At 34.5% G+C, this 12,448-nt stretch overlaps 1 protein-coding gene across 2 annotated transcripts; it reads left to right on the forward strand.

Annotated features, from left to right (window-relative positions):
• Positions 1–657: 657 nt before the first annotated feature.
• On the forward strand, positions 658–5,797 carry LOC132605284 (calcium permeable stress-gated cation channel 1-like). Of its 2 annotated transcripts, XM_060318484.1 has the most exons (6): positions 658–1,275; positions 1,605–1,752; positions 3,530–3,631; positions 4,274–4,393; positions 4,511–4,591; positions 4,939–5,797. In XM_060318484.1, exons 3-6 carry the CDS (start codon positions 3,596–3,598, stop codon positions 5,185–5,187), a joined length of 486 nt encoding a protein of 161 aa, XP_060174467.1. In that variant the 5' UTR covers positions 658–1,275; positions 1,605–1,752; positions 3,530–3,595; the 3' UTR covers positions 5,188–5,797. The 2 variants fall into 2 exon arrangements, with proteins under 2 accessions (XP_060174467.1, XP_060174468.1); XM_060318485.1 differs by having other exon boundaries at positions 658–1,752.
• Positions 5,798–12,448: the final 6,651 nt, after the last annotated feature.

Raw genomic sequence — 12,448 nt, forward strand, 5'->3', positions numbered from 1 at the left:
AAAGGATTTGCATATGTGACCCCTTGTTCTATTACTGTTTTGCATATTCCACCTCTGCAGATTGTTGTTTCACCCTCACCCCTTCTTGTTCTGCTTCCCTTTTACTCTTCATCAATTTTTCTAGTATTTCCTCATCCTACTTTTCCCTCCTACACTCATGGATCTCATGTCCAAAGTTTCTGCATCTAGTACACATAGTAGGCTTCCATTCATACTCAACATTTAGGAAATCTTCCCCACCTCATTCTCAAACATAATCTCTGTAGGATACTGTTGGTTGAGTGGTATTTCAACTGACAACCTAGCAGAAGCCAGTCTCTCCTTATGTGTGGTTCCTCTGTCTGCTTTAAGTGGCTTCCCAACCATACCAGTTATCTTTGTTCATGCTGTTTTTTCCCAATATGTCCAACCCAGTTTGCCTAATTCGGATGGGCACCTTATCAACTGTCTCTTCGGTCACCTCAATGTCAGGCCTCCATGGTTTGATTACAATAGGCTTTCTGTCAAACATATGCAAAGCTATTTCAAACCATATATAGTTCAGCCAAATTCTAATCCTTGTAGTGAGACTTATAAGATCAGAAGTACTACGACCTTCACAACACGATATGTATATGCATGGCCATACATATCCATGCTAAGGAAGAACAAGGAGAAGCTGAGGAGAGACAAGAAGTTAAACTTAGCGAAAGATTTGGTAACAATCAGACATCACACTACTAAAAAAAAAGGGATTTTTCGACCAAATAATTTCGACCTCACTTTTTGGTGGAAAAAAATCGACCACACGAGGTCAAAATTTCCAAATTAGTTTTTTTTTTTTTAATTTTCTTTAGGATTTTGACCACATGGGGTCGTTTTTTTACGGGAAAATATGATTTCGACCTCATGAGCTCGATTTTGTTTTTGTACAAATAATAAATGAAAAAAATCATTTTGCACAGAAGTAAATTATATAAATATAAAATAATTAATTAAAAATTAAAAAAAAAATCAAATCTCGACCGCATGAGGTCGAAAAAATTAATTCAAATCTGGCTTAATTTTTTCGACCACATGCAGTCGAAAAATTTCAATAAATAATACACCCACACAGGCCGGTGAAAATATTTCATCTCCCCCCAAAACTTTCTCTTCTCTTTCAAAAAAATTTACCCTTTCTAAACTCATCTTCCTCAAAATTCCCACCAACACTGGCGTTCTCCAAGTAGGCGACGCCATCCAGTTAAACCACCGGAGTAGCCACCAGCCGCCGCCGACTGAACAGTGAGCTGGGTTAGTCCTTTTTTTTTTGGTTTTTGTTTTTCAATCTCATTTTATCATTATTAGTTGCATTACTTTGTATAGTTGTAGTTTAATTAGAAGATTTGTTAACTTTATTGATTGTTCAATGTTTGTTTTAGGTATTAAATGATTTGGATAATATTTCTTTGTTTGCTTTTTGGTAAAAGATTCAATCTGGTATATGAAATTGACCCATTTACTTGTTTGGAAATGAAATGGGTTCAAATAGAGATACACAGTTAAATGATTCAAATCACCTCTCACAGGTAGATGTAGTTGATTGAATGATTATATAATATTTGTTTGCCTTTTGTTTTCAGTTGAATATATTGTGAAAAAAAAAATATGGCTGAAGGAAGGGACAGATTATCCAGGCAAGAAGATCCAATAGAAGTTTACACTCGCAGACGCCGTCCACCACTACCACTGGAGCAGCCACCAGCCGCCGCCGACTGAACAGTGAGCTAGGTTAGTCTTTTTTATTTTTTTGGTTTTTGGTTTTCAATATCATTTTATCATTGTTAGTTGCATTACTTTGTATAGTTGTAGTTTAATTAGTAGATTTGTTAACTTTATTGATTGTTCAATGTTTGTTTTAGGATTTAGAATGTTAACTTTATTTTTGGGTTTTGAGTTGAAATTGAATGTTGTTGTTGTAGTATTCAAATTGAAATTCCAATTAATCTTGTTCATCAAAGCATCTGAACTGTAAGAAATCTTGTTCTTAACTCAAATGATTTCTCTGTTTGACCCGCTAGTGTATTTTTTCCTTTTAACGGTAATTTAAGAAAACAATTGTTGAAACAAGAAAGATTTGGGACAAACCTGCAATGACATGTAGCCTTGGCTAGTTACTATTTGATCGATGGAAATTGGTGCTCGGTTTCTCTCGATAACTAGTCTAACAGTTGAAACATCCAGATCAAGAGCTTCTGCAATTTCATCGTAGGAAGGCATTCGCCGAAGCTTTCTGCTTAACTCAGTGTTCGCATTGCAAATCTTTGGGACAAGCTCAGATATGCTGCCCTGCATATGACAGACTAACCAATGCATTTCACTAATCAAAATATATCCTACGGTCATGTACTTAAGAAAGGAGAAAGGCAGCTATACATGTATCTACTAAACTAGAGAAGTTCATGAACCAGATGACCCAATGTGCATGTTCTTAGTAAACTATATGAGCGATTATTATGATTTTCGCAGGCAAATATTGCTGAATTATTCAGCATTTGATTGCACGTGTTATGCTGAAATAGCCCATGTAGAACAAGACAGATATTGCTGAATTATTCAACATTTCATGGCACACAATAGTGAATATAGAAGAGAAAGAAATCCTTAATGATGCATTAGCTTACCGGTAATCTAATAACTCTAGATTTGTTTGCTACGGCTCTAGTGATAGCTTGCCTAATCCACCAATAAGCATAAGTAGAAAGCTTATATCCCTTCTTAGGATTGAACTTTTTAGCACCATGAAGTAGACCTATGCTTCCTTCCTGTAATTGGCAGTGAACAAGGGGGTGATTATGGTCCAAGAAAAAACAGAATTGCGGTAGCGATAAAACTAAACTACAGTAGGGACCTGTATTAGATCTTGTAAGCTTAATCCTTTGCCTTGATATGAAGCTGCAACAGATACAATAAGCCCTTTATAGCATTGAATAATCTTCTTTTGTGATTCTTTAGCATTAACCAAGCGCTTATCTAGTTTTGTTCTGCTCATTCCTGCAGCCTTAGCCAATTGATTTGGATTTTAGTTCAATCTCACTTGTTTCTTCAACCATCTTTCTCAGTATCTCAATTCTTGCTTCTTCCTAGTACAAGAGTAAAATAAATAAATAAAGACAACAAAATAAACAAGCAAGAAAACAATAACACCATAAAACCATTTATAAACCTGTTCAAGCTAAGGGATTTTTTGGTCAAATTGTTTACATCTTTACTTTCTGGACTTGCTATGTGCTGAAAAGAGAGTATGAGACAGTTGCATCGATGAGGTTGCATTTTCTTGCATCTGAACGTCGACGACCAGATCAATTTACAGTAAGAACCATAACCCTTGTTGATCTATTACAATGGCAATTTTAATCTGTAAACTAAGCCTTAGGCAAAGGTTGGTTATAACTTATAAATTTACTTTATAGCAAGTGAGATTATGAACTTTAATATTACAACAACAACATACCCAGTATGCCTAGTATGACTGATGCATGTTTTCTAACAAATACTTTCTGCCCAGGTACTTGTCAGAAATGTGTCACCAGATGCTGATGAGTCAGTGAGTGAGCTGGTAGAGCACTTCTTCATGGTCAACCATCAAGATCATTACTTAACTCATCAGGTTACAATTCATACACCTATCTTCTCATTTAAATCACTTGCTGTCTTCCAAAGTAGAATTCTGCAAAGTGTTACATCTCTTTTGCTTTTGTACTGACCTCTAAAGGACTTCTATACTTGTAGCTCTTAACGTTTTGATATATTCTCAAATCATCTGTCATATGCATGGAGGAATATAATGACATGAATTTAGAAGGTGAAGAACATGGTGTTATTGAGAGTTCGATGCAGGAGGGGCAGAACATGAGTTTACCATATGTAGTTGCTCATACCTTTTAGTATCTGATACCTTGTAGAACACTTTGTCTCTTATTTTCAAAAAAATTGTGTACATTTTTGATGTGAAAATTAACATGGTCAACTGGTGCGAAATGGCTTAGAAAGAACTGGATTTTAAATATGACAGAAGTATATGTTTTTTTTTTCTTTCTAATTTGCTTAGATCCTTTCACAGTTAAAATCAAATGAGGTAGTCACTTTTCTCTGGAAATAAAATCTAGAGATTTTTCTATTTACCTTTACATTCACATTTCTGTACTAGTTACCTTATTTATTAAAGCTGCAGTTTTAACACCAATAGGGCAGGAGGATTCAGTCTATCATGAACAAACACTTATTTTATTTTCCTGTAACTAATGTGTAGGTTGTATACAATGCCAACAAGTTGACAAAGCTAGTCAATGAGAAGAAGAAAGAGCAGAATTGGCTTGACTATTATCAACTCAAGTATACTAGAAATCAGTCCAAAAGGCCAACATCAAAGGTACTATTAATAGTTTATTTTTGCCCTAATATTAGCTAGTAGTGATTGCGAGGATAAATGCCACTTCTCACATCTCAGTACTAACATCTAATGAGGAATATTCTTTTTATTAAGCAGACTGGTTTTCTGGGCTTATGCGGCAAGACCGTTGATGCGATTGATTTCAATACTTCTGAAATTGAAAAGCTCTCAAAAAAAGTAGGTAGCAACAATATCTTTTTACGTGGTTGAGGTTTTTGTGTACTGCAACTGCTTAACTTAAATTAACATTTTTAGGAGGGACTGTCCTTTCTTGCTTCTTATGCTTCTGATGTATAAAGTGGGAATTCCAAACCTTAAAATTATTTTATCATAATTAAACATTATTACTGACACCTATAGCTACATCCTCAGTTATCAGTATTTAGTGTGTAACTCTAGAAGTCCTTATAATGGCCCTAATATATTGGATTGTGTTCATGTCAGATCCCCAGTTATCAGTATTTAGTGTTTAACTCTAGAAGTCCTTATAATGGCCCTAATATATTGGATTGTGTTCATGTCAGATATCTGATGAGAGAATGAATATTATTGGGAGCACCAAGTATATTATGCCAGCAGCATTTGTTTCTTTTAGAACAAGATGGGCAGCTGCGGTTTGTGCACAAACACAACAAGCCAGAAATCCAACAGTGTGGTTAACTGAGTGGGCTCCCGAGCCCCGTGATGTCTACTGGGATAATTTGGCAATTCCTTATGTTTCACTATCAATCAGGAGGCTGTGGCATTTTTCTTCCTTACCTTCTTTTTCATGATCCTGATTGCATTTGTACAGTCTCTTGCTAATATAGAGGGAATAGAGAAAACATTACCTTTCTTGAAATCGTTAATTGAAACGTGAGTCTCTTCTTCTTCGCAGAGTTTCCTCTCCAGTTCATTTGAGACAACTTGACTGATATTGTTTTTGAATACCAGGCTTTACAAAGCAATATTGCTCGTAGACGACCTTCCCATGGTAGACGACGTAGGTCACAGGCCAACGTAGATCATGGTTTTGTGGATGAGGATAGTGAGGAGGATTCAGATCATGTCTCTAACACCCAGCGTTGACTTTTTGATTCGTATACTTTTGGATTCTAATTTTGCTATGTTTTCTTGGATATGGCTATGATATTTAAGTGTTTGAATGTAATTTTAATTCGAATTAGAAGTACTTTGAAGGTGAATTTGATTGTAGAATGTAGTTTATGGTTGTTTAAGTTTATGATGTTTAAGTGTTTCAATGTAGATGTAATTTGAATTAGAAGTACTTTAAATTGGAATTTGAGGTTGAATTTGATTGTAGAATGTTGTAGTTTATGATTGTAGAAGTACTTTGATGAATTGGATGTGTTGATGAATTGCATTGTTGATTTGGTTGATGAATGAGATTGGCTGGTGGGCTGCTGTAAAAGCAGCTGAATGTTGGAATTTTTTTTACAGATTTTCGACCGCATTAGGTCGAAAATCAACCCAAATATTGATAATTTTCGACCTAGTGAGGTCGAAATTGTACCCAGAAATTAGAATTTCGACCGCATGAGGTCAAAAAACTGGGCAACATTTTGAATTTCAACCTCATGAGGTCGAAATCTGGCAACAATATTGCTAAGTTTCGACCTCATGTGGTCGAAATTCTGATTTTTTATTTTATTTTTTAATATTCTTTCATATTTCGACCACAAGAGGTCGAAAACTTTAAAATAATATTTATATAAAAATAATATTTTCGACCGCTCGCGGTCGAAATTTTTTATTAATATTTGAATAAAAAATAACGTTTTTCGACCTCAGGTGGTCGAAAAATTTATTTTCGTAATTTAGGTAGAAAACTTATTTCGACCGCGTGAGGTCGAAAATTTTCGACCACGTGAGGTCGAAAATTTTCGACCACGTGAGGTCGAAAAACATTTCACCCTAGCTGTTAGCGACCATGCCTTGTGGTCGAAAATTGGCCTTTTTCGACCTCGTGTGGTCGAAAATTTTGGTCGAATTTCACTGTTTTTTTAGTAGTGTCACATCATTTAATTTCTGATGGGCAGGTTCTAACTTAGTTAAAGCCAATGCTCAGTAGCATTCTTTTGCTATGTATAAGATTCAACACATTTATATGGTATTTGGTTTGCAATTTAGAAACCCGTAAAACTAATATATGTAAAAGTTATAAGGGAATCTATATATGTATTCTTTTTATGCAGGATAGTAGATGGAATAATTAATACTCCTATATGAATAACTAAATAAACTCTACATACAGAGCCAAAGCCAAGATTTAATATTTGGGGGTTCGAAATTTAAGACGGACAACAATCTCAAGCTAACTTATAACAACCGCCAAACTAACGAACAAGTACCTTACTGCTTTTTTGCTTTTCTCTACCCTTCAATTTTATGTATTTTGTTTTTAAAAAATAAATTGTTAAAGGGAAAAGGGAAAAAGTTACCAAAGAAAAAGAACTCCACGAGAGAATTAAAAGAGAATCTCTTGCCTAAGCAAAATAAAAAACAAAAAAATCAGTGGCATTGGGGGGTTCGAGAACCCACGTCTCAGGAAAGAGAGAGCTTCGCCAGCCTCCGCATTTCTACTGAACCGTCTGCTGATTAATCTAAGTATGTTTGCAAGTAAATATTATCATATTTACTGATTTTTTCTAGTTCAAATATAGGGTTTATGCAAAAGTTACTGGGTTCGCACAACCCCCCCCCCCCCCCCCTAAACACTGTAGCTCCGCCCCTAGATACATAATTAATCACTGCATAAAATAATAAATAGATTCTCTCATGACTAATCAATGTATTACTAATACATGCATAACTCTAACCAACTACCAAACAACCCCTTAATTACTTAACATTTTCCGGTGAATTATTGTATGCCTCTGCAGTAGCTGGAAATATTCATGCCAAGTAGAGATTTAACTCTTATAACCATTTACAAGTGAAGATAATCCTAATTAAAATGAAATTCTTGTTGAAAATTAATTTAGCTACTGGGACGTTGCTTAATGAGAGCCATGTCAAATGAAGGCCCATTTAAAGAACCAGAAGCTAACTATAGGTTGCTTCACCATGTGATCGACACAAATGTACTCTCTTATAGGAAAGAAGTTTTCGTATGAGAATTCTTTAGGACAACTATGGAATGGACACATTTATAGTGCCATCATAATAGTCGATTGAAATAGAAAAAAATAATTTCGAAGGGGGAGATGAACATGCCATGCTCACACATTTCACGCACCCTCCAAACTTCACTCAATGTGCTTTTAGGTCAAGTAGGTATGGGCGTCGGACAGTTCAAAATGGTTTATGAGAATTTTTGATTTGGATTTTCTATTTTCAGATTTATAAAATTACTCCCTTCGGTAATAAGTGTCCACTTAGCTTTTTTATTTTGGTTCAAATAAGTGTCCGCTTGCATAATAAAAAAGAAATTAATTTTATCTTTCCAGATTTTCCCCTATTTAATCAAGACAATAATTAGGCAAGAGTTTTATTAATATAAGGATAGTTTAGTAAAGTACCTATTTTTTCTAGGAGTCAGTGCTTTCTTATAGGAGTTAGGGGTCGTTTGGTAGCTGGTTAGAGTTATGCAGGTATTAGTAATACATGGATTAGTTATGAGAGAATTTATGTATTATTTTATGCAGATATTAGTTATGCAAGGTTTAATTATTCATGTATTAGTTATTCAAGTTTCATGAATGGTTGTGCCAGCATATTGGCACCATCAAAATTGGATCCAACTTGAAAAAGGATTTTCTTATATGGGAACCAGCAGCAGCTGGAATCTTTTCCAAGAAAGATGCTTGGAATGGGATTAGAGTTCAAAGACAGAACTCAAGGCTTGGCATAACAACATACCTCTTAAATTCTCTTTTTTTTTACTTGGAGTAAATTACCATTCACTAATAACTCTGTTTGCAGGTTTGTAGATATGTCAGTTGACTGCTTATGTTGCATCAATGCTAAACTAGAGATTATTCAGCATTTCTTCTTTGAGAGTGATCCTGCATTAGTTCTATGAAGTTTTTTTGGTCAACCACTAGGAATTAACTATCAGGCCAAACCTGCAAGAGTTTTTCTACAATAATGGTGGCTGACCCAGACTAAAAATGAAATGCACAAGATGATCATCCATATTGTTCTAACTATCATTTGTTGGGTAAGGTAGACTACAAGGTGCGCTTGCAGATATGGGGATTAAAGAAGATTTTACATCAGAAGAACGCAACAGCAAGTACTATGGTATCTGAAGGCTACTATGGATAAAGCATTTCCCAAGTTTAAGCTAGATGTGGAGTGGCATCAGTTATGTGAAGTTGTGGAAAAGCTCAAACCAAAAGCTAACATAAAAAAGGTGATATGGAACATGCCACAAGCTGGGAAGATTAAAATTAACACTGATGGTAGCTATATAGAGAACTCTAATAGAGCTAGAATTGGAGGAATAACCAGAGATGAATGTGGAAGATTGATACTTGCATTGGTTGTTCCTATCAAAGTCATTAATCACAACATGGTTGAAGCAATGGCCATAGATATGTTGGTCAATGGATACAGGACAATGGATATAAGCATTGTTGTATTGAATCTGATTCACTAATTGTAGTGGAAATGTTGAAAAACTAGACCACTAACGTCATTGAGGATACCATTGAAATGGTTGATCAACAAGAAGCAACTTTCTAGCATTGTTATAGGGAAGGGAATCAGGTGGCTGACTATTTAGCAAAGCATGCTACAACCCTGGAAAATCCTCTTATAAATTCAGAATATTCAACAAATGCCAAGAGGAGTCATTGGAGCTTATATTTTGGATCAAAGACAAATGTCTAACTTGAGGATAAGATATGAAAAAGCTAACTTTTTCGTGAGCTAAACTGTATAGATAGCAGTATATATCAGAGAATGTATAGCTAACTAGGTTTAACACTCTCTTAGGAAGGGATTGCAATCAATCCGTGTACATGTATATCAGGGGTATGGTCTAGCCCTCCCCTCCTTTTGTGTTTACATAAAATGATAGACAACACCCCCGTGACACTTATCCTGGAAATTAAAAAAAAAAAAAAAGTTATTCATGTATTAGTTATTCTACCTTTTGCCCTGCATAAAATAACATATAGATTCCCTTATAACTTATACATGTATTACTTATGCAGGTTTCTAAATTGCAAACCAAACATTGTATTAATTTTATACATGAATCACTGATCACCTCATAACTAGCTACCAAACACAGTTTTATTATGCAGGATTTTAACACATGAATAACTTACTCCTAACCAACTACCAAACGACCCCTTAGTGTTTTATTAAGGGGTGTGAAAAAGCCTAAGTAGACACTTATTTTAAATCGGAGGAAATATAATTTAAATCAAATCAAATCAAATCAAATAATCTTGGGTTGGTTGCATTTTTCAAAGTTCATTTCGGATTAATCTTTTCGATAATTTAGATTTTTTTTATTTTTAAACTTATAAGTTGGATTCTTAACGAGCTATTCCTAGACATTTTTTTTTATGGAAGTTGTGGCCTTGACAAGACCCAGCATCAGACAGACATTTTGACTGAAATTGTCTCCTTGCAAGGCCTAACTTCAGACATATAATGGTTGCACTTCTGACATATAGACTTGTCAAGGTTAGCGGTTGATTTAGTATTTAAAACAATTGAAAAATAATTTTCAAAAAATTGAACGACGTCGGTAGGTATTTGGGTCAAATCTTGAATCAACTTATTTTAAAACTCGACCGATGTCAGTCGGTAGTGTAATTCGATAGGTTTTTATCATGAAAAAAGTTCTTGAAGAGTATAAATAAAACAGCCAAAGTCGTAAACCAACAAGCACTAATCGTCTAATGGTACAATAGTATCCTACCATGTTAAAGATGGACGTTCAATCCTTGGATGGTGCATTTCTATAATTATGTAATTTAAGAACCAATCGAACTCAGTGTTTTTTTTTTTTTGGTCGTGTCTTTAAAAAACCGATAAATTTTATTTTCAAAAACCGACCGTTTTGGTCGTGTTTTGTACGAACCGGGTCGTTTTCGACCAATGATTTTCGGACGATTTTATTCAGCTTTTCCAAAAGGCTGACCGACTGCGTCCATTTTAGAGGTTCATTTTGGGCTTTTGTTTAGTAGTGTGGCACGATTTGAAGAACAAACATATGAATGACATTCTTAGGCCCAAATAGGCTGTTTGCTTCAGTATTTTCAAGTATAGCTGGCGGTATCACCCTCAATGAAAGTACGTTGCATAGAGTCACATTGTGTCCGTTGACAATAGTGGCATCTAGACACAAGGTGATTACCAGATATGACAATAGCTCCATTAGAGGGCAGATTCCTCCTGTACAATTTCCGAGCAATAAATGAAATCTTAAAAGGGATTGTTTTATGTCATACCTATTCTGGTAGACATTCTTTATTTAGTGGTCTCATATATTTAATATGATTTTACATAGATATGTTATCAATTAAAGACGCCCATTTTTATGATCTAATAAAGTGTTATTTTTATGGGTTATATATAAATCGTATGTTATAAGTTATGGATTTTACATGCGTAGAAACCTAATTAACTTTTCAGTTATAATTGATGGGTTCATAACTGAAAAGTTACACATTTTCTGAAAGGTTACATTTAAAGAGTTATGTCTCTTCCGAAGAGATGTCTCACTATTATATTGGTTGTGGTCCCTAAATCCGTGATTGATTTTCTTTTCCTATCTGTCCCATTAACGGAAGTGTCATAAAGAAAGAGTTCAGAGTCTTCTTGTGTCAATAGAGCATATTAGTACAAACTCTATTATTGCAGATCCACTCATAAAAGTTGCAACCTAATTTTTGTTTTTAGCCTTTATCTTATATGGATGTCGTTGGACTCTATGATGAGCCACCTCAGTGGGAGTTTGTTGTTTTATCTATGTTTTTGACATGTTTAAGGATACTCTCTGTACAGATAAAAGTTTTATGAAATTCATGAATTTCGTGTGTTTATTGGAAACTATGAAAATAAAGTCATTTTGAGCCATTTAAAGTCATAAAGTAGCACTAGTTGGAAATAGGCATGACTGAGATCAATTTTACATGCAATTTCCATGCTATGCATCCATACTTGATCTATGTCATTGATTTTGCTGATATTGTGACCATTGATGGGTTTAGTGACGAATACTTGTCACGAAAACCGCTTTGATCCTATATTTGTACGATTAATGGACCAAATTGCTTAGAGATAGCAAATTGTGCGCACTATAAAGTTTTTGGTTATATACAATTTTTCGAAATAAATGTGGTCCAAGTGGGAGATTGTTAGAAATTCTCTATTTAGTGGTCTCACATATTTAATATAATTGTACATAGATATGATATCAATTAAAGGTGCCCATTTTCCTGATCTAATAAAGTGTTATTTTTATGAGCTATACATAAATCTTATGTTATAAGGTTTGAATTTTATATGCATAGAAATCTAATTAACTTTTCAGTTATAATTGAAGGGTTCATAACTGAAGAGTTACACCTTTTCTGAAATGTTACATTCAAAGAGTTATGTCTCTTCCGAAGGGGTGCCTCACTATTATATTGGTTGTGGTCCCTAAGTCTGTGACTGATTTTCTTTTTCTCTCTGTCTTATTAACAGAAGTGTCATAAAGAAAGTAATAAGACCTAGAGGATCTTGCCTTCCTTTAATCTATTCTTAATGGATCAAGGTAAGTGTCTTTTACTGTTCTTCTAAATTTATATCTATGCCTAATAGTTTACTTGTGATCTAGGAGTGTATAAAGTTTTCCTAACATATTCACTTTAGATTCCTTTGATTGTTGTGTCTTATTGCATGACATGCTGATTTGGTAGAAAATTACCATCTTTTGAATCACTCCATGTAGCATCTGCATAGTCTTTGCAATATTGATGCCAATGTCAATATGTGTTGAGCTGTTGTACCTAAAGGAATTGCTATAAAAGTTAATGCTTACTCATTTCTAATGATACAAGTTATGCATACATATATACATGATAG

Source organism: Lycium barbarum, chromosome 8 (genome assembly GCF_019175385.1).
Source record: "Lycium barbarum isolate Lr01 chromosome 8, ASM1917538v2, whole genome shotgun sequence".
Classification (NCBI taxonomy): domain Eukaryota; kingdom Viridiplantae; phylum Streptophyta; class Magnoliopsida; order Solanales; family Solanaceae; genus Lycium; species Lycium barbarum.